The 20183-nt window shown below is 55.9% G+C and overlaps 1 protein-coding gene and 1 long non-coding RNA gene across 3 annotated transcripts; both read right to left on the reverse strand.

The window, feature by feature from the left end:
• Positions 1-205: 205 nt before the first annotated feature.
• Positions 206-11617, reverse strand: NOX5 (NADPH oxidase 5). Its single transcript, XM_066328063.1, has 15 exons — positions 11413-11617; positions 10195-10405; positions 9170-9368; positions 8085-8238; positions 6222-6394; positions 5539-5721; positions 4852-5050; positions 4197-4329; positions 3237-3390; positions 2999-3034; positions 2519-2643; positions 1680-1764; positions 1261-1360; positions 1005-1171; positions 206-448 (listed from the first exon to the last, which is right to left on the reverse strand). Exons 1-15 carry the CDS (start codon positions 11615-11617, stop codon positions 317-319), a joined length of 2256 nt encoding a protein of 751 aa, XP_066184160.1. The 3' UTR covers positions 206-316.
• A 6159-nt stretch (positions 11618-17776) lies between these two features.
• On the reverse strand, positions 17777-20178 carry LOC136366888 (uncharacterized). Of its 2 annotated transcripts, none has more exons than XR_010744596.1 (5): positions 19883-20178; positions 18941-19032; positions 18473-18548; positions 18205-18296; positions 17777-18003 (listed from the first exon to the last, which is right to left on the reverse strand). It is a non-coding gene; the product is annotated as an uncharacterized lncRNA (long non-coding RNA). The 2 variants fall into 2 exon arrangements; XR_010744595.1 differs by having other exon boundaries at positions 18926-19032; positions 19883-20071.
• Positions 20179-20183: the final 5 nt, after the last annotated feature.

Here is a 20183-nt window from a genome sequence, read left to right on the forward strand (position 1 = left end):
TCACCCCCGACATTCCCATCTTTTCCTCATTCCTTCCTCAGATCCCAAAGGAAACTTGCCCATCTTTTCCTTCCTCACATCTAAGGAAACTTCCCCATCTTTTCCTGATGTATTCCTCAGATCCAAAGGAAACATTCCCATCTCTTTTATTCCTCAGATCCAAAAGAAACACTCCCAGAGCTCCATGGCCCCATCCCACCCTCCCAGAGCCAGCGGATCCAGGCTGGGATGCAGCAGGATCAGCTGCTGGACACGGAAAGGCAGGAAGGACTCCTGTTAGAAGTTTTCCTTGGAAAAGGCGAAGGTGAAGCTCCGGTCAGAAGTTTTCCTTGGAGAAGGCGAATCCGAAGCTCCGGCAGTGCCCGCGGATGACCTTGGCCAGCGCCGCGGAGCCGCAGAAGAACACCCGGACCTTCCCGCGCTGCTCCGCCGCCACCTTCCCGAACACCTGGAACGGGATCCGGGCCTTGGGATGAGCCGGTCCTCCTTTCCCTTCCTACCCAGCCTGTTTCATCAGTCCGTGATCCTGTTATCCCGGGGCTAGATGAGACTCTTGGAATGAGATGATCTTCCAACCCAACCCCTTCCATGATTCCTTGGTCCTGTTCCTCGATTCCCTGATCCCATTCCATGATTTTCTGATCCCATTCCATGGTCCCATTCCATGATCCCATTCCCCAGTTCTCTGACCCCATTCCCCAATTCCATTATCCCATTCCATGCCTCTTTGATCCCATTCCATGATTCTCTGATCCCATTCCATGATTCTCTGATCCCATTCTGTGATTCCATCGTCCCATCCCGTGATTCCATGATCCCTGACCCGGCTCAGAGGCTTGGAACGAGATCATCTTTCCATTCCCTCCCACCCTGCTCCCCAATTCCCTGATCCCCAATTCCCTGATCCCTGATTCTCTGATCCCTGATTCTCCGACCACTCCCTCCCCACAGCCCCATTCCCTGGATCCGGGGATCCCGGTGGATGTGGGACGTCGATCCCTGACCTTGTCCCAGTCGGGGCGGCCGGGCTGGGTGCGGGTGCGGAGGCCGGTGATGGAATCCCGGTTTTCCTGGGCTGCCAGCAGATCCAGCGCCAGCTGCAGCCCCAGCGCCTTCACGTCCCCCTTGCCCAGCGCCGACGTCATGTAGAGGTGCAGCTCCAGGAACTTCCCTGCGAGTTCCAGGGATTCCAGCTGCCCTCGGGGCTCCAGGATTGGGGTGGGAGTTTTCCTGGGAATGCCGCTGGACGTTCCCGCTCACCTCCCGGCTCCAGCTCCGCCTGCTCCGTCTCCAGCTTGGCCAGGAGGCCGAGGAACCACTGCAGGTGCTGCTGATCCCGCGTGATCCAGATGAAATCCACCTGGGAGGGCGGGAGATCCCAGCACCAGATCTTGGCACCAAATCCGGGCATCAGATCCCGGCACCAGATTCTGGCACCAAAACCTGGCAGTACATCCCAACACCGGATCCCAGTACCAGAACCTGACACCAAACCCCGACACCAGATCCCAGCTACAGATCCCAACACCAAACCCTGGCAATGGATCCTGACACCAAATCCCGACACCAGATCCTGCCCCATTCCCAAACCTCCGGGATCTGAGGGATGCTCCAGGGCTCTGCAGCCCCATCCCAGGCCGAGGCCGGATCCCCCATCCCCCTCCTGCTCCCGTTCCCACCTTCCGCAGCGTCATCTCCTCATCCCGCTGTTCCGGGCTCCAGGAGAAGTGGCAGCTGGGGCAGCTCTGCCTCCGCCGCCGGTACCTGCACAGAGGGCGGCACTTCCTGCCATTCCTGCCTTTTCCTGCCCATTCCTGCCTTTTCCTGCCTTTTCCTGCCCCTTCCTGTCCATTCCTGCTCCTTCCTGTCTATTCCTGCTCTTTCCTGCCTTGTCCTTCCATCCTTTTCCTGCCCCTTCTTACCTATTTTCTTCTCCTTCGTTTTCCTGCCCATTCCTGCCCCTTCCTGCCTTTTCCTGCTCCTTCCTGCCCATTCCTAGTAATTTGTGCCTTTTCCTTCCCATCCCTGCTCCTTCCTGCCTTTTCCTTCCTTCCTTTTCCTGCCCCTTCCTACCTATTTTCTTCTTCCTATTCCTGCCCCTTCCTGCCTTTTCCTGCCCATTCCTGACCCTTCCTGCCCGTTCCTGCCTTTCCTGCTTTTTCCTGCCCGCTCCTGCTCCCACTTCCTTCTCCTTCCTTTTCCTCCCTGCCCCTTCCCTCCCTTTCCTTCCCGGTGCCCATCCACGGCCAAACTCCCTCCAGCGCCTTTCCCGCAGCCCAAATTCCCGAAGGAAAAGCCTGGAACTGAGAGAGGCCCCACCTCTGGCCGTGGGACCCAATCCCAAGGACAGGATCCCAAGGACAGAAGGATCCCAAGGACAGAAGGATCCCAAGGACAGGATCCCAAGGACAGAAGGATCCCAAGGACAGAAGGACTGGAGGACAGTTCCACCCGGACATCCATCCCCAATCCCATCCCCAGGGATGTTCCCGGGCTCCAGGGGCTCCGTGCTTCCCACCGGAACATGACGCTCTGCAGGATGGAGGCGAAGGGCGTGATCCCGATGCCGGCCCCGATGAGAACCGCGTGCTCCGAGGTGAAGATCCGCCGGCTCGGCGTTCCGTACGGACCGTCCAGGAAGCACTGGGAGAGATCCAGAGTCAGGGAGAGATCAAAAATTACGGAGAGATCCAGAGTCAGGAAAGATCCAGAGTCATGGAGAGATCCAGAGTCAGGAAAGATCCAGAGTCAGGAAAGATCCAGAGTCATGGAGAGATCCAGAATCATGGAGAGATCCAGAGTCATGGAGAGATCCAGAGTCATGGAGAGATCCCAAGCCAAGGGATGGAGTATCTGGGAATGCGAATGGGATTGTGGGAATGTGGATGGGATTGTGGGAATGTGGATGGGATGGGATGGTGGGAGTGTGGATGGGATAATCAGGAATGCTGATCCCAGCCCATTCCCGGGGATCCAGGAAAAGCAGGAATAGCCTCACCTTGACCCTGCAGCTCCGCTGGGTGTCCCCGGAGCCCTGCCAGGAGAGGGGAGCAGTGACCATCCCCCCTTCCCAAAGGCTCCCAAAATTCCCTGGATTTGGGGGTTTTTCCCACCGGGCTGCACACGCAATTCCAGCTGTCGGTGGCACAATAATATCCAAGGAATTTCTTTCCAAGGAGCTTTATCCCATTTGGGATCCCCTCTCCGGTGTCCCCTGGGATGGGGGCAGGGCTCACCCCCTGCTCCGGGTCCTTTTCCGGGAATGTGGCTCCAGAGGCTCGGAATGAGACCAGCTCCACGGCTCTGTCCCTGCCCGAGGCCACAGATCCTTCCTGGGAACAGAGGCCGGGAATCGCCGCTGGAATCATTGCTCCAAAGGATCTGCTGGCCCTACACAGACTCCCATTCCATGGGGCACAAAATCCCGTCGATCCCAAATCCCACCATCCCAAATCTCATTCCATGGGGCACAAAATCCCACGGATCCCAAATCCCACCATCCCAAATCTCATTCCATGAGACACAAAATCCCACCGATCCCAAATCCCACCAATGGGATTTTGTGTCCCTCTGCCAAGGCTGTGTGACCCTGATAGAAGGACACAAATTCCCATTCCATGGGACACAAATTCCCATTCCACGGGACACAAATTCCCATTCCATGGACACAAATTCCCATTCCACAGAACACAAATTCCCATTCCATGGGACACAAATTCTCATTCCATGGACACAAATTCCCGTTCCACGGACACAAATTCCCATTCCATGGACACAAATTCCCATTCCACGGGACACAAATTCCCATTCCATGGACACAAATTCCCATTCCATGGACACAAATTCCCATTCCATGGACACAAATTCCCATTCCATGGACACAAATTCCCATTCCACAGAACACAAATTCTCATTCCATGGACACAAATTCCCATTCCATGGGACACAAATTCCCTTTCCACAGAACACAAATTCCCATTCCACGGAACACAAATTCCCATTCCATGGACACAAATTCCCATTCCACAGAACACAAATTCCCATTCCATGGACACAAATTCCATTTCCACGGGACACGGATCCTTCAAGGCCGAACAAGCAGGGAATGCTCATCCCAAGGGATCCCCCGGCTGCAAACTGGGATAATCCCATGGGATCCACTCCACATCCAGCTGCAGCCACCCCTTTGATCCCACGGCCCGACCTGTTCCCAGCGCCGGCTCTTCCCGGGCGGATCCGGCTCCGGGCTCTGCAATTCCAGCTGCTGGAAGAACTCGTAGAGCCTGTTGGTCCATTGGCCCCGCGCCCGGATGTGCAGCCAGAGGGTTTCTGCGGGATAAATTCCAAAAATCCGGGAATGATCCGGATTGGGGAGAGCTTCGAACCCAACCCATGGAACCACCTGGATGGGGCAGGCCTGGCTTGGCCCGAGCCCCATCCGGGCTGGGAAAAACATCGTCCAGGGGTGGAAAACGGATCCCGGGGGTGGAAAATGGATCCCGGGGGTGGGACATGGATCCCAGGGGTGGAACACGGATCCCAGGGGTGGAAAATGGATCCTAGGGGTGGAAAACGGATCCTGGGATGGAACATGGATTCTGGGGTGGAAAACGGATTCCGGGGGTGGAAAATCGATCCCGGGGGTGGAAAATGGATCCCAGGGGTGAAACACAGATTCTGGGAGTGGAAAATTGATCCTAGGGGTGGGACACGGATCCCGGGGCTGGGACACGGATCCCGGGGCTGGGACACGGATCCGGGGCTGGGACACGGATCCCGGGGCTGGGACACGGATCCCGGGGCTGGGACACGGATCCCGGGGCTGGGACACGGATCCCGGGGCTGGGACACGGATCCCGGGGCTGGGACACGGATCCCGGGGCTGGGACACGGATCCCGGGGTGGAAAAGAAGGCACCTGGCTGCTCGGGAGCGCTGCTGATGGAGAAGGGATGCCACTCGTAGGCGGCGATGGCCGGGACGTTCAGGTAGACGTAATCCCCCGGCTGGAAGCGGAAGGATTTCGGCCTCTGGATCACCAGGTGGGTCACCTGCAGGAAAAGGGGAGCAGGAAATCTGGGAATGCCCAAAGGATCCCTTACGGCCCTTCCTGTCACGGGAAGTGCAGCGGAAATTCCGGGTTCCGGCTCCCGCTGGGTTTGTTCCCGTTCCCTGCCCAGTTTGGGTTACACCAATTCCCAGTTCAGACTGGGCTCAAACGACGGGATTTTGGGAAAAGATTCCAAGGTCCGGGAGTTTTTGTTCTGCTCCGGTTGTTCCGTGAGTTTCCATTTGAAAAATTGGGGAAAAGACTCGGAAATAAAGGAATTGCTTTTGCCTCCTGCTGCAAGTTCCAACTTTTCCGTGTTTGTTTGTTCCTTCATTCCCAGAGTCCCGGGAGGGGATGGGAGAGTGGGATTTGGGACGATGGGATTTGGGATGTCTGGGATGTGGGATGTTTGGGATGTGGGATATTTGGGATTTGGGATGTTTGAGATGATGGGATTTGGGATGTCTGGGATTTGGGACGCATTCCCACCTTGGAGGGCAGCAGCTTGGCCTCCAGGATGTGCAGATCTCCCGCCCGGCGCCACGCCCAGCCCAGAACCTTCTCCAGCAGAAACAGGGAGCCGGGAATCAGGAACCACTTCCAGAAGTGGGGACCGTGCAGGAGCAGCAGGAACCACACGGGGATGTAGGAGAGGTGGCTCCAGTAAAAAACCTGGGAACAGTGGGAATGGGAACGGGAGTGGGGATGGGAACAGGAGTGGGGATGGGAACACGAGTGGGGATGGGAACACGAGTGGGGATGGGAACACGAGTGGGATAAGGATGGGAAATGCTGGACCCCCCTGCTGCTTCCTGGCGGGACTGTCTGGGAATCCCAGTGGGAAAAGGCAGCCCACGGGAACCCTGGAATCACTGGGATTTGGCTTGGAAAGGACCATAAACCCCTCCAGTCCCCATCCCAACCCCTGCCACCATCCCAGGCTGCTGCAGCCGGCCTCGGACACTGCCAGGAGCACGCACAGCTTCTCCGGGAATCCCAGCCAGGAATTCCTTAGGGACATCCCCTGTGTCCCATCGGGAAGAAAATCCCAAATCCCCAAATCCCCAAACCCCGCTCCCCCTCCAGCGCCAGCATTGGCACCCGGGGGTGTCCCGCTTCCCGCCCCGGGGCTCCCCGCTTCCAGCCGCGGCCGTTCCCGAGGGATGTGTCACCTGGAAGTGTCCCCCGCGGCGCACGCAGGGGCGGGAGGCCAGCAGCATGGCCAGCAGCAGCGCCAGCAGCGCCATTCCCGAGTGCGGGGCCGTGTCCCCCGCGCCGCCGCCGCCCGCCCGCGGCCGCCCCAGCAGCTCCGCCAGCGCCGGCCGCCACTGCCGCCGCGACAGCCCTGGGGACAGCGCGGGGACAGCTCAGCGCGGGGACAGCCCTGGGGACAGCCCTGGGGACAGCCCTGGGGACAGCGCGGGGACAGCTCAGCGTGGGGACAGCGCGGGGACAGCTCAGCGTGGGGACAGCACTGGGGACAGCGCGGGGACAGCCCTGGGGACACCGCGGGGACGGCTCAGCGTGGGGACAGCCCTGGGGACAGCGCGGGGACAGCGCGGGGACGGCTCAGCGTGGGGACAGCCCTGGGGACAGCGCGGGGATGGCTCAGCACGGGGACAGCCCTGGGGACAGCGCGGGGACAGCTCAGCACGGGGACAGCCCTGGGGACAGCCCTGGGGACAGCGCGGGGACAGCTCAGCACGGGGACAGCCCTGGGGACAGCGCGGGGACAGCGCGGGGACAGCCCTGGGGACAGCGCGGGGACAGCTCAGCGTGGGGAGGGACAGCGCGGGGACAGCCGTGGGGACAGCCCTGGGGACAGCGCGGGGACGGCTCAGCACGGGGACAGCACTGGGGACAGCGCGGGGACGGCTCAGCGTGGGCCGGGACAGCCCTGGGGACAGCGTGGGGACGGCTCAGCATGGGGAGGGACAGCCCTGGGGACAGCCCTGGGGACAGCGCGGGGACAGCCCTGGGGACAGCGCGGGGACGGCTCAGCGTGGGGACAGCCCTGGGGACAGCTCAGCACGGGGACAGCCCTGGGGACAGCGCGGGGACGGCTCAGCGTGGGCCGGGACAGCGCGGGGACAGCCCTGGGGACAGCGCGGGGACAGCTCAGCATGGGCCGGGACAGCGCGGGGACAGCCCTGGGGACAGCCCGGCACGGGCCGGGACAGCGCGCTGCTGGCCGCCCGGAGTGCCCGTTCGGGAATGCCGCTCTGGGAATGTCCGTGTGGGAATCCCCATTCCGGAGCGACTGACTGGGAATGTCCGTTCGGGAATGTCCATTCGGGAATGTCCGTGTGGGATTGCCCATTCCGGAGTGACTGACTGGGAATGTCCATTCGGGAATGTCCACCCGGGAATGTCCATCCAGGAATTCCCGCCCGGGAATGGCCGGGGCTGGGCACGGGAGCGGCACCGGGAGCCGGGGCGGAGAGCCCGGGGAGCCGCTCTGGGGTGGGGACCGGGGACACCGGGACTGGGGACTGTGAGTGTCGGGATTGGGGACACCGGGATTGGGGACTGTGAGTGTCGGGATTTGGGGACACCGGCATTGGGGACTGTGTGTATCGGGATTTGGGAATGCCGGGATCGGGATCCCGCCCGGGCCAGCGGCACCTCGGTGCCCGGCGGGAGCCGCTAGAGGGGGATCACAGCCCGCGGCTGCTGCGCCCGCCCCGTGGCCCGTCCCTGTCCCCTGTCCGTGCCCTCTCCCTGTCCGTGACCTGTCCCTGTCCCCTGTCCCTGTCCCCGCAGCACCCCCGGCACGGGCACGCCTTCCATGGGATCCGGGACACGATCCCCCATCCCGGGGTCCTTGTCCCCCACGTGTCCCGCGGCAGTGACCCGCGTGTACCGGGTGTCCCCGCGTGTGCCAGGTGTGTCCCCCCTGTCCCCGCGTGTCCCCAGCACTGACCCGCGTGTGCCAGGTGTGTCCCCGCGTGTGCCGGGTGTCCCCGCGTGTGCCAGGTGTGTCCCCGTGTGTGCCAGGTGTGTCCCCCCTGTCCCCGCGTGTCCCCAGCACTGACCCGCGTGTGCCAGGTGTCCCGCCGTGTGCGCTGTCGCCAGGGCCAGCACCAGGTACGCCACCAGCTCGTGTCCCCGCACGTGCAGCTCCAGCGGGAAGAGCTCCGCCAGCGGCGTGGAGCGCAGCCAGGTCAGCGAGCGCCGCAGCATCAGCGCCTGGGGACAGGGGACAGCCACAGGGGACAGCCACGGGGACAGGGGACAGCCACGGGGACAGGGGACAGCCACAGGGGACAGGGGACAGCCACAGAGGACAGCCACGGGGACGGGGAACAGCCACAGGGGACAGCCACGGGGACAGGGGACAGCCACAGGGGACAGCCACAGGGACAGGGGACAGCCACAGGGGACAGGGGACAGCCACAGGGACAGGGGACAGCCACAGGGGACAGCCACGGGGAGAGGGGACAGCCACAGGGACAGCGACAGGGGACAGGGGACAGCCACAGGGGACAGGGGACAGCGACAGGGGACAGGGGACAGCCACAGGGGACAGGGGACAGCCACAGGGGACAGCCACAGGGGACAGGGGACAGCGACAGGGGACAGAGGACAGCCACAGGGGACAGCCACGGGGGACAGGGACGAAGACGAGAGAGGGGACAGGGACAGGGAAGAGGGACGCGGGTGAGGGAGGGGACAGAAACAGAGGGTGAGGGTCGGGCCCGGGGGACAGCGATGGGGACAGGGACGAGCAGGGGGCCAGGGGAGGGGAGGGGACAAAGGGAGGGGGCGATAGGACATCCCGGGGGGAACTGGGAATACCGGGGGAATGGGAACTGCCAGGGGCAGCTGGAGATGGGGAGGGCAGCGGGGAATTCCGGCGGGAACTGGAAACTCCGGAGGGAAAACCCTGGGCGTCACAGGGAAACTTGGGACCCTCCCACCCACCCCGCCGTGTCCCCCCGTGTCCCCGCCGTGTCCCCCGGTGTCCCCCGGTGTCCCTGCCGTGTCCCCTGGTGTCCCCTCGTGTCCCCCGGTGTCCCCGCCGTGTCTCCCCGGTGTTCCCTCCATGTCCCCGCGGTGTCTCCCCGGTGTCCCCGCCGCTGTCTCCCCGGTGTCCCCCGGTGTCCCCGGTGTCACTCACGGCCAGCAGGGCGCAGTTGAGGTTGAGGCTCTGGCCGCAGCCCCGAGCCAGCGCCAGCGCCGGGCCGCGCCCGCGGTGCCACAGCGCGCCCTGGGCCAGCAGCAGCGCCGAGGTGGCGACCCAGAGCCCCAGGCAGCACAGCCCCGAGCGCCGGTCCCCGCGGGATTCCCGGGAAAAGCAGCACAGGGAGCGCTGATCTCTGCAGGATTCCCGGGAAAAGCAGCACAGGGAGCGCTGATCCCCGCGGGATTCCCGGGAAAAGCAGCACAGGGAGCGCTGATCCCTGCAGGATTCCCGGGAAAAGCAGCACAGGGAGCGCTGATCCCTGCAGGATTCCCGGGAAAAGCAGCACAGGGAGCGCTGATCCCTGCAGGATTCCCGGGAAAAGCAGCACAGGGAGCGCTGATCCCTGCAGGATTCCCGGGAAAAGCAGCACAGGGAGTGCTGATCCCTGCAGGATTCCCGGGAAAAGCAGCACAGGGAGCGCTGATCCCCGCGGGATTCCCGGGAAAAGCAGCACAGGGAGCGCTGATCCCCGCGGGATTCCCGGGAAAAGCAGCACAGGGAGCGCTCGGCGGGACTGGGATCGGGAGGCTTCAGCCAGCTCGCAGCGCTGGGAAAACGGGAATGAGGCAGTTTGGATGGGAATGAGGAGTCTGGATGGGAATTAGGGAGTCCGGATGGGAATGGGGATGGATGGGAATGAGGAGTCCGGATGGGAATGGGGGAGTTTGGATGGGAATTAGGGAGCTGGGGAAGTGCCAGGCCCAGGGGGTAGCCAGCCCTACAGCCACAGTGGCAGCATCCCTGAACCCATCCCAAATTCCAAACCCTGCACCCATCCCAACCCCACCCCTGATCCAAATCCTGCCTCATCCCAAATTCCAACCCCTGCGCCCATCCCAAACCATCCCAACCCCACCGTGTCCCGTCCCCAAATCCCAACCCTGTCCCTCTGCTCCCCGCCCCACCGGGGGCTGTCCGTGGAACCCTTCCCCGGCAATCCCGGATTTCCCCGTCCCCACCTGACGCTGAGGTTCTCCAGGAGCTCGGGAAAGGCCTCCAGCTGCTCCTGGAGCTCCGGGAAGGTGACGGCGCCGCTGCGGTCGCGGTCCAGGGCCTGGAGCAGGGCGTGGCTCAGGGCCCGCAGCCGCTCCTCGGGCAGCGCCAGGGAGCTCTCCCGGAGACAGCCCCGGAGCACCGCGCGCAGCTCCTCGGCGTCGATGGAGCCGCTCCCTGGGACACGGGGACAACCGGGGTCCGTGTCCCACAGAGCCATCTCCAGCGGGGTGTTCCACAGACCTACAGTCATCTCCGTCCCGATATTCCACAGACCTACAGAGTCATCTCCATCCTGATATTCCACCATCTCTATCCCAATATTCCACAGTCCTACAGTCACCTCCATCCCGATATTCCACAGACCTACAGAGTCATCTCCATCCCGATATTCCACCATCTCCATCCTGATATTCCACAGTCCTACAGTCATCTCCATCCCGGTATTCCACAGTCCTATGGATCATCTCCATCCCGATATTCCACCATCTCCATCCCGATATTCCACAGACCTACAGAGTCATCTCCGTCCCGATATTCCACCATCTCTATCCTGATATTCCATAGACCTACAGAGTCGTCTCCGTCCCGGTATTCCACAGTCCTACAGAGTCATCTCCATCCTGATATTCCACAGCCCTATGGATCATCTCCATCCCAATGTTCCACCATCTCCGTCCTGATATTCCATAGACCTACAGTCATCTCCGTCCTGATATTCCACAGTCCCACGGAATCATCTCCGTCCTGATATTCCACAGTCCCACGGAATCATCTCCATCCCAGTATTCTACAGTCCTATGGATCATCTCCATCCTGATATTCCACAGTCCCATGGAATCATCTCCATATCTCAATATCTCAATATCTCACCATCTCCACCCCGATATTCCACAGTCCTCTCCTATGGAACCATCTCCATCCCGATTTTCCAGTCCTAATCCAGGAATTTTCCTCAAAGCATGGAAAATCCTGGCTGGGTCAGGACGTGCTCCTTGGAAAATCAGGACGATCCCAACATTCCATGGGCTCATCCCCATCCTGCACCTGTAATCCGGGAATTCTCCTCTCGGGGACTTCCACCCTCCCCACACGGAACGAGAGCAAACCCGGATGCTTGGAAAAGCCCAAATCCCAAATTTATCCCAAAAAACCCCTGTGAATCCCGTTTTTCCTCCCCTCACCGTCCACGTCGTAGACCTGGAAGAGGAACCGGAGCTTTTCCGTGGGGTTCCCGCGGAGCAGCCGGCGCAGGGATCCCAGCAGCTCCTCCCGGCTCAGGGAGCCGCTGCCGTCAGAGTCGAACAGAGCGAAAAACCGCTCGGCAAAGAAGGACTGCGGGAAAACGGGAATGTCGCCGTGGGGCGGGAAAAACGGGAATGTCGCCATGGGGTCAGGGAATGTCACCATGGGGTGGGAAAAACAGGAATGTCGCCATGGGGTGGGAGAAGTGGGAATGTCACTGTGAAGCTGGGAATTGGGAATGTCCCTGTGGAGTGGGAAAAGTGGGAATATCACAGTGGAATCAGGGAATGTCACCATGGAGTGGGGAAAGTGGGAATGTCACTGTGGGGCGGGAAAAACGGGAATGTCACCGTGGAATCAGGGAATGTCACTGTGGAACAGGAAAAATGGGAATGTCATCATGGAGCTGGGCATTGGCAATGTCCCTGTGCAGTGGGGCAAGTGGGAATGTCACCATGGAATCAGGGAATGTCACCATGGAGTGGGGAAAGTGGGAATGTCACTGTGGAGCTGGGAATTGGGAATATTCCCATGGATCAGGGAACTGGGAATGTTCCCATGGATCAGGGGATATTCCCATGGATCAGGGAACTGGGAATGTTCCCATGGATCAGGGAATGTTCCCATGGATCAGGGAACTGGGAATGTTCCCATGGATCAGGGAACTGGGAATGTTCCCATGGATCAGGGGATTGGGAATGTTCCCATGGAGCTGGGAATGTTCCCATGGATCAGGGGATGTTCCCATGGATCAGGGAATTGGGAATGTTCCCATGGATTAGGGAATTCTCACAGATCCCTCACCCCTTCCTATGGATCCCTCCCCTCCTTCCCACAGATCCCATTCCCTCTTCCTGCAGATCCACCCCCTCATCCCGGGATCCCTCACCTCCTTGACCCGCAGGGCGGATTTGAACTCCTCCAGGCTGATCTCCCGCTCCTTCCCGGCGCCATTCCCGAATTGTCGGCTGGCCCAGCGCAGCCACTCGGCGTCCGCCGCCGCTCCCATGGCCCGGGGCGATCCCTAAATCCCGACAATCCCGGCCTTTTGGGGAGCTCCGGATCCCGTGGAATCCCAGATTTCCTTGGGGGCCCAGCCCCATCGCTGGGATAATCACGGGGCTCACACGGGAGCGTCCCCGGGGATTCCTGCTTCCCGGAAACGCGAGCAGGGATCCGCCCCATGCCCTGCTTCGCCATTCCCTCCGTTCCCTTTCCCTTTCCCATTCCTTTTTTTCCCCCCTTCCTATTCCCATTCCATCTCTCCCATTCCCTCTCTCCCATTCCCTATTTTCCTTTTCCCTTTCCGTCCTTTTTCCTCTCTCCTGCTCCCTCCTTTCCCATTCCTTCCTTTCCCTCTCATTTCCCTTTCCCATTCCTTTTCCCTCCTTTCCCATTCCCTCTTTTCCCTTTCCCTATTTTTCCATTCTCCTTCCTTTTCCCACTCCCTCTGTCCCGCTCCCATTCCTTCCTTTCCCTTTCCTTTTCCCTCCTTTTCCATTCCCATTCCCTCCTTTCCCTTTCCCTATTTTCCCATTAATTCCTTTTCCTTTTCCCTTTCCCATTCCCATTCCCTCTCTCCCATTCCCTCCTTTCCCTTTCCCCTTCCCCAACCCTCCCAAAATTCCTCCCGATGCCCCACGAAATCCATCAGCGCTTCCCAACATCCCAGAATTTCCCCAGGATCCAAAGGAAAATCCAAATTCCGGGAGTTTTCCCCATCTCCCCGCCGTCTCCCGTTCACCTCCAAAGGGGAATCCCGAGCAGGGGGCTGGATCCGGCCGGATTGTGCCGCTGGAATAAATCCCAAATCCCTCCTGGTTCCCATTGTCCGTCCTTTCCCGAATCCCGCCCAGCTCGGGGCCCATCCCGCTTTTCCCAGCTGTTGGTTTTCCCCTTTTCCCAATCCCTGGATGGGATTTTCCCTGTCTGGTCCATCCCTGGGGAATTGTTCTCCTGCCAAACGCAGCCGGGCTCCTCCAGGGACGGGACAATTCCCGAATTCCGGCCGTCAGGAACACGCCGGGAACGTGTCATCCCGCTTTTCATCCCCTCGGGAATAAACCCGCCTGGCCTCCGGTTGCCGTGGGAATGTCAGGAGCAGATCCAGGGGGAAAAATGCCCCATGTTCACATTCCAGAGGCGTCCGAGCCCCGCTCGGATCCCAGCGGGAATAACGGCCGCAGAGAGCCCGATCCCAAAAAATCCCTGATAGCCCCAGGGTTTGGGGATGAATGGGATTGAATCCAGCCCTGGCCCATCCCAATCCCAAATCCCAAATCCCAAATCTGGCCTTTTCCCATCCCAAATCCCAAATCCAGCCCTGGCCCATCCCAAATCCCAAATCTGGCCTTTTCCCTTCCCAAATCCCAAATCCAGCCCTGTCCCATCCCAAATCCCAAATCCGGCCTTTTCCCATCCCAAATCCATCTTTTTCCCTTCCCAAATCCATCTCTTTTCCCATCCCAAATCCCAAATCCAGCCCTGTCCCATCCCAAATCCCAAATCCAGCCTTTTCCCCATCCCAAATCCATCCTTTCCCCATCCCAATCCCAAATCCATCTCTTTTCCCATCCCAAATCCCAAATCCAGCCCTGTCCCACCCCAAATCCCAAATCCATCTTTCCCCATCCCAAATCTGGCCTTTTCCCATCCCAATCCCAATCCCAACCCTGTCCCAAATCCCAAATCCAGCCCTGTCCCATCCCGAATCCAGCCTTTTCCCATCCCAGATCCATCTCTTTTCCCATCCCAATCCCAAATCCATCTTTTCCCATCCCAAATCCATCCTTTCCCGGAATCCCTGCCCGTTTTTCCCGCTGTTTCTGGGATCCCGGAGCTTTTCCCAGGGATGGAGCCGTTCCCTTTCCCTTTTCCCTTTCCCAGCTCTCGGTGTCACACCCAGCCCCATCCCCGGGCAGAAAACCGGGAATTCTGCCGCTCCCGGCGGGGGTTGGGGCTCCAAAGCGGCTTTTCCCGGCTCCGGGGATGGGAATTCCGGGTGGGAATTCCGGGTGGGAATTCCGGGTGGGAATTCCGGGTGGGAATTCCGGGTGGGAATTCCGGGTGGGAATTCCGGGTGGGAGCTCCAGTCCCAACTTTTCCATGAATTCCGTGGGATTTCCTCATCCTGAGGAATTCAATCCTGGGTTTTTTTACAGGAAATCACCTTTAATTCCCAATTTTTCCTTGAATTCCGAAGGATTTGCTCATCCTCACCCTTCCCATCCCTGGTTTTTACTGGAAATCACCCCCAATTCCCAACTTTTCCTTGGATTTCGTGGAATTTTCTCCTCCTGAGGAATGCAATCCTTGTTTTTACAGGAAACCACCTTTAATTCCCAATTTTTTTCATGGAATTACAATGGATTTGCTCATCCTGAGGAATTCAATCTGTTTTCCGTTGAAAAGCACCTTTAATTCCCAATTTTTCCTGAAATTCCGAAGGATTTGCTCATCCTCACCCTTCCCATCCCTGATTTTTACTGGAAATCACCCCCAATTCCCAACTTTTCCCTGGATTCTGTGGAATTTCCTCATCCTGAGAAACTCAATCCTTGTTTTTTTTACAGGAAACCACCTTTAATCCCCAATTTTTCCTGGAATTCCAATGGATTTCCTCATCCTGAGGAATTCAATCCGTTTTTCACTGAAAACCACTTTTAATTCCCAAATTTTCCTGAAATTCCAAAGGATTTGCTCATCCTCATCCTTCCCATCCCTGGTTTTTACAGAAATCCCTTTTAATTCCCAATTTTTCCTTGAATTCCGTGGAATTTTCTCCTCCTGAGGAATTCAATCCTGTTTTTTTTACAGGAAACCACCTTTAATTCCCAATTTTTTTTATGGAATTACAACGGATTTCCTCATCCTGAGGAATTCAATCCTGTTTTTTTTTACAGAAAACCATCTTTAATTCCCAATTTTCCCTGAAATTCCAAAGGATTTTCTCGTTCTCATCCTTCCCATCCCTGGATTTTACTGGAAACATTCTCCAATTCCCAACTTTTCCTTGGATTCCATGGAATTTCCTCCTCCTGAGGAATTCAATCCTGTTTTTTATAGAAAATCACCTTTAATTCCCTTTTTTCCCATGGAATTCCAACGGATTTGCTCATCCTGAGGAATTCAATCCGTTTTTCACCGAAAAGCACTTTTAATTCCCAATTTTTCCTGAAATTCCAAAGGATTTGCTCCTTCTCACCCATTCCATCCCTGGTTTTTACAGAAATCCCTTTTAATTCCCGATTTTTCCGGGAATTCCATGGAATTTCCTCATCCTGAGAAACTCAATCCTTGTTTTTTTACAGGAAACCACCTTTAATTCCCAATTTTTCCTGGAATTCCGCAGGATTTCCTCTCAGGAATTCCAGGAGCTCCTGGGCCAGGAAATCCTGGAAAAAAACTCCATTTATCCCTGGGGAAAATAAAATAAAATAAAATAAAATAAAATAAGGCAGGAATGTGTAAAATTCCCCCCAAATTCCTGGAATTCCTGGAAAAACCAACCAGTGGATTCATCTCCAGGAAATTCCTTGGAATTTTCCCATTCCCACTTTTCCCAGCTTCAAAAATATCTTTTTTTTTTATCCTTCAGTTTCCTGGAATTCTCTGGGAATTTTTAATCCCCAAAATTTGCTTTTTTCTCCTCGTTTTTTATCTTTTTTTTTTTCTTTCATTTTCCCAGGAATTTTTCCAAAGATCCCAAAAATTTGGGGTTTTTTCCTCAATTTTTTTTTTCTCCCTCGTGGATTTCTGACAGCAAAATAAAAATTTTTCCCCCCAAAATTCCAGGATTTTTCCCACATCTGGAATGATTCAATTTTCATTCCCCCAAAAAATTATGAATTCTACTTTAAATTTATTCTGTTTTTCCCAAAATTCTGAAGGATTATCCCAGAATTCCTTGGGTTTTTCAACTCATCCTGAATTTTTTTGGGGATTTTACCAAATTCTCTCGTTAATCCAGTTTAATAAAGGAGGAAAAACGTGGAATATTAAATCAGAAAAACTGGGAATATTCCAATTCTCCCACCAGTTTTCCCAGGAAAACACAAATAAATTTGATAACGATAATAATAAGAACAAAAACAACACAGGATTAATATTTTCCTACTCATTTGGGGGAATTTTAGGGAATTTTGGAGCCATCCCAGAATTTTTTTCCCTCATTTTTTTTTTTCCCTTCAAATCAGCTTTTCCTCAAGTTTTTAAATCAGATTTTTCCACTTTTTTTCCCCTGGAATGCTGCAAAAATTCGGATTTTTAAGGGGTTAAAGGACAAATTGGAAATTCCTGGATCCCAGGGATTTGGTTTATCCCAAAATTCCCACTGGGAGTGCTGGAATTTGGGAAAATTGGGAATTTTTTCCTTCCCCAGCTCAATAAAAAAAGGAATTTTTTAATGTGGGGAAACAACAGGATGAATAAATAATTCCCAGAAATTCTCCAGGAGAAGATTCCTCTGGAATTCTGGGGGGAAAAAAAGGGAAATTGAGAATTCCTGGGGGAAAAAACCCCCATAAATTCCATTCAAAATTCCTGGTAAAAAAAAATAACAAACCCAATCCCAGAAATTGAAAATTCCTGGTAAAAATTAACAAGGAAAAAAAAAACCCCAAAAAACTCTGCAAATTCTTGTTAAAAATAAACAGGGAAAAGAAATTCCAAAAATTCGAAATTCCTGCTAAAAAGAGACAGGAAAAATTCCATAAATTCCATTTAAAAATTCATCTTAAAACAAAACTCACTTATTGAAAAATTCTTGGTAAAATAAATAAGGCAAAAAAAATCCCAGGAATTGCATTAAAAATTCCAGGTAAAAACCCCCCCAAAAATCCCAGAAATTCCAAATTCCTGATGAAAACAAACCAGGAAAAATTCCAGGTAAAAAAAAAATTTCAATCCCACAATTTTTAAATTCCTCTTCAAAATAAATAAACAGGAAAAAAAAAAATAATCCCACAAATTGAATTTTAAATTCCTGATTAAAAAAAAAAACAAACCAGGAGAAAAAAAAATCTCAATAATTCTCATTAAAAACCAACCCCACAAATGAAAAATTCCTATAAAAAGCAAAAAAAAAAAACCCCTCAGGAATTAAAAATCACAGAAGGAAAAGTTTCACCCTGGTAAAAACATCCCCTTCAAATTTATTCCCAATATTTTAATTCCTATTTTTTTTAAAATTCCCAAACTTTTGGAATACAACCAGGGGCAGGAGCAGCTTTAAACGTGGAATTCTGACTTGGAAAAAGGGAATAAATTCCCTCAAGGCTGAAAGAAAAAAGAATTTTCTGCACCTTCAAACAATCAAAATCCACTTTTTTTTTTTTCTCTTTGGAATAAGAAAACACCATCAAAGGAAAAAGCAGCTTTGGATTCCCAGGAATTCTTTTTAAATCCCAGCAAATCTGGTTTTTTTTTTTTTTCCTTTTTTTCAGGAGAAAAGTTCTTTTCCAAAGGTTTCCAGCAGAAATTCCATGAAAAATTCCCTGAAGGTTCAGCCCAGGAGGCACCTCTGGACACACCTGGAAAGGAGAAGTTCAAAAGAGGTTAAAAAATGAAATTCCCACCTCTTTCCAAAATCCCAAACATTCCTGAAAGTTGGGAATATTAATCCCCATCGAGGATTTCTCAGCCAAGGCCCAAATTCCATCCCAAACCTTTTAAAATATCCTCAAAAATCAGAATATTTTGCAGTTTTCTTGTGCTGAAATGGGAATTTTTACCTGCAGCTGGATCCTGTCCCGTTCCCAACTCAATTCCTGCTGCTTTTATCCACATTCCTGGAATTTTTCCATGCTCACAGCTCCTTCCAAGCCTGGAAAATGTGTGGAGAAAATCAAGTTTTCCCAAGGATTTTTAGCATTCCCTTGATGTTTTCCCAACAGCTCTTTGGGGTTATATCCTTTAATTCCCAATTGTTTTCCAGGGAAAGCTGGAAAAATCCAGAAAAAGGATAAAGAGGAATTTCTGAAGGGAATAAAAGTATTTTACCTGAGTTCTGCTCCAGCAGATGTTTGGAAATCCCAAATCCTTGGGAAAAGGAGTTTGGATCCTCATCCAGCAGCGCCTGGAAAATGGTTTGGGAAGGGAAAGGAGTTTAAAATCCATCCCAATTCCAAGGGTTGGGATCATTCCCGTTCTCCCAGGCTGGATATTGGATATTCCAGGGATGGAGCAGCCACAGATATCCCGGGAATTGCGGCTCTGGCAGGAATTATTTCCCAGTATCTCAGCCAAATGCCCCTTTTCCCTGTGCCCATCCCTTATCCCAGATCCTCGGCTCCTGGAGCTCCTTTAGGCCCTGAGGAATTCCTGGATCTTTCCTTTCTCCACATTCCCAGCCTGGCTCTATCCCCATCCCGCTGTTTTCCTCCCGGATTTCTGGGATTTGGGTTGGAAAAGACCCTGAACCGAACCAGCTCCAATCCCAACACCGTCACTAACCCACGCTGCTCCAGCCTGCCCTCGGAATTCCACCGCAGCCGGGAATTCCTTCCTCGAGTCTCATCCTTGCTCTCTTCCAGCCTCAGTCCATCCCCCTTGTCGTGGCACTGCAAGGAAAATAAAATAAAATAAAATAAAATAAAATAAAACAAAATAAAATAAAATCCCTTTTCCATCTTTCCTGGGCACTGAAGGATTCCCGTCCTTGGCTTTGCTCAGTCTCAGCCCCTCAGGGCCCTTCCCGAGGGATTCTCCGGCTTTTCCCTTTCCCTTTCCCGAGGGATCCTCCGGCCTTTCCCTTTCCTTTCCGAGGGGATTTTCCACCCTTTCCCGAAGGAATTCTCCGGCCTTTCCCTTCCCTTTCCCGGGGGATTTTCCTCCCTCTCCCTTTCCCGAGGGATCCTCCGGCCTTTCCCTTTCCCTTTCCCGAGGGATCCTCCGGCCTTTCCCTTTCCCGAGGGGATTTTCCGCCCTCTCCCTTTCCCTTTCCCGGGGGATTCTCCGGCCTTTCCCTTCCCTTTCCCGAGGGGATTTTCCACCCTTTCCCTTCCCTTTCCCTGGGGATCCTCCGGCCTTTCCCGAGGGAATTCTCCGGCCGTTCCCTTCCCTTTCCCGGGGGATTCTCCGCCCTTTCCCGGGGGTCCCGTTCCCCTCCGGAGCGGCTGGCAGCCCGCGGGGATCCCTCCGAGGCGGGCCCGGCCGCTCCCCTCCCGGCCGGGGCCTTTCCCGGGGGCTCCTCCCGGTTCTCCCGGGCGGCGTTTCCCTCCGGGGCCGCTCCGAGGCCGCGGGCACCGCTGTGAGGGCGGCCCGGCCGCTCCCTCCCCTCAGCGCCGCCGCTCCTCCTTCTCCGGCGCCTCGCTCCGCCCGCCGCCCGCCCCCCGCCGCCGGGGCCCGCGCCATTGCCCGCGCCATCGCCCGCGCCATTGCCCGCGCCATCGCCCGCGCCTGGTTCCGCACCTTTCCCTCCCTCCTGGCCGCCAGCCCCCGCTCGAGCGCCTTCGCTTTGACGGCCGCTCGCCGCCGCGGCGGCTCCCTCGAGGCCGGGAGAGCGCGGGGAGCGGCGCGCACCGCGCCAGGCACGGCGGAGCCGCGGCCGCTCCTTCCCCATCGGGCGGCAGCGCGGAATGAGCCCGGGCTCGGCGCCGGGCTGTCCCCCTGCCCGGCGCTGCCGCTCCCCCATTGGCTTCCGCCGCGCCTCGCGCCGCTGATTGGCGGAGACGCGGCGGGCGAGCGCGGCGATTGGGCGGCGCGGCCGTCA

The sequence above is a fragment of the Sylvia atricapilla genome, chromosome 13 (assembly GCF_009819655.1).
Source record: "Sylvia atricapilla isolate bSylAtr1 chromosome 13, bSylAtr1.pri, whole genome shotgun sequence".
NCBI lineage: Eukaryota > Metazoa > Chordata > Aves > Passeriformes > Sylviidae > Sylvia > Sylvia atricapilla.

Excerpts from the sequence above, each read along its gene's own strand:
- NOX5 (XM_066328063.1), bottom strand. The coding sequence starts at position 11,617 with ATGGCGACATTCCCGTTTTTCCCGCCCCACGGCGACATTCCCGTTTTC. Across the intron at positions 9,369-10,194 it reads CTGGAGAACCTCAGCGTCAG|AGATCAGCGCTCCCTGTGCT; the intron begins GTGGGGACGGGG and ends GGAATCCTGCAG. Across the intron at positions 3,391-4,196 it reads CGCTGGGAACAGGTCGGGCC|GGCCAGCAGATCCTTTGGAG; the intron begins GTGGGATCAAAG and ends GAGTCTGTGTAG.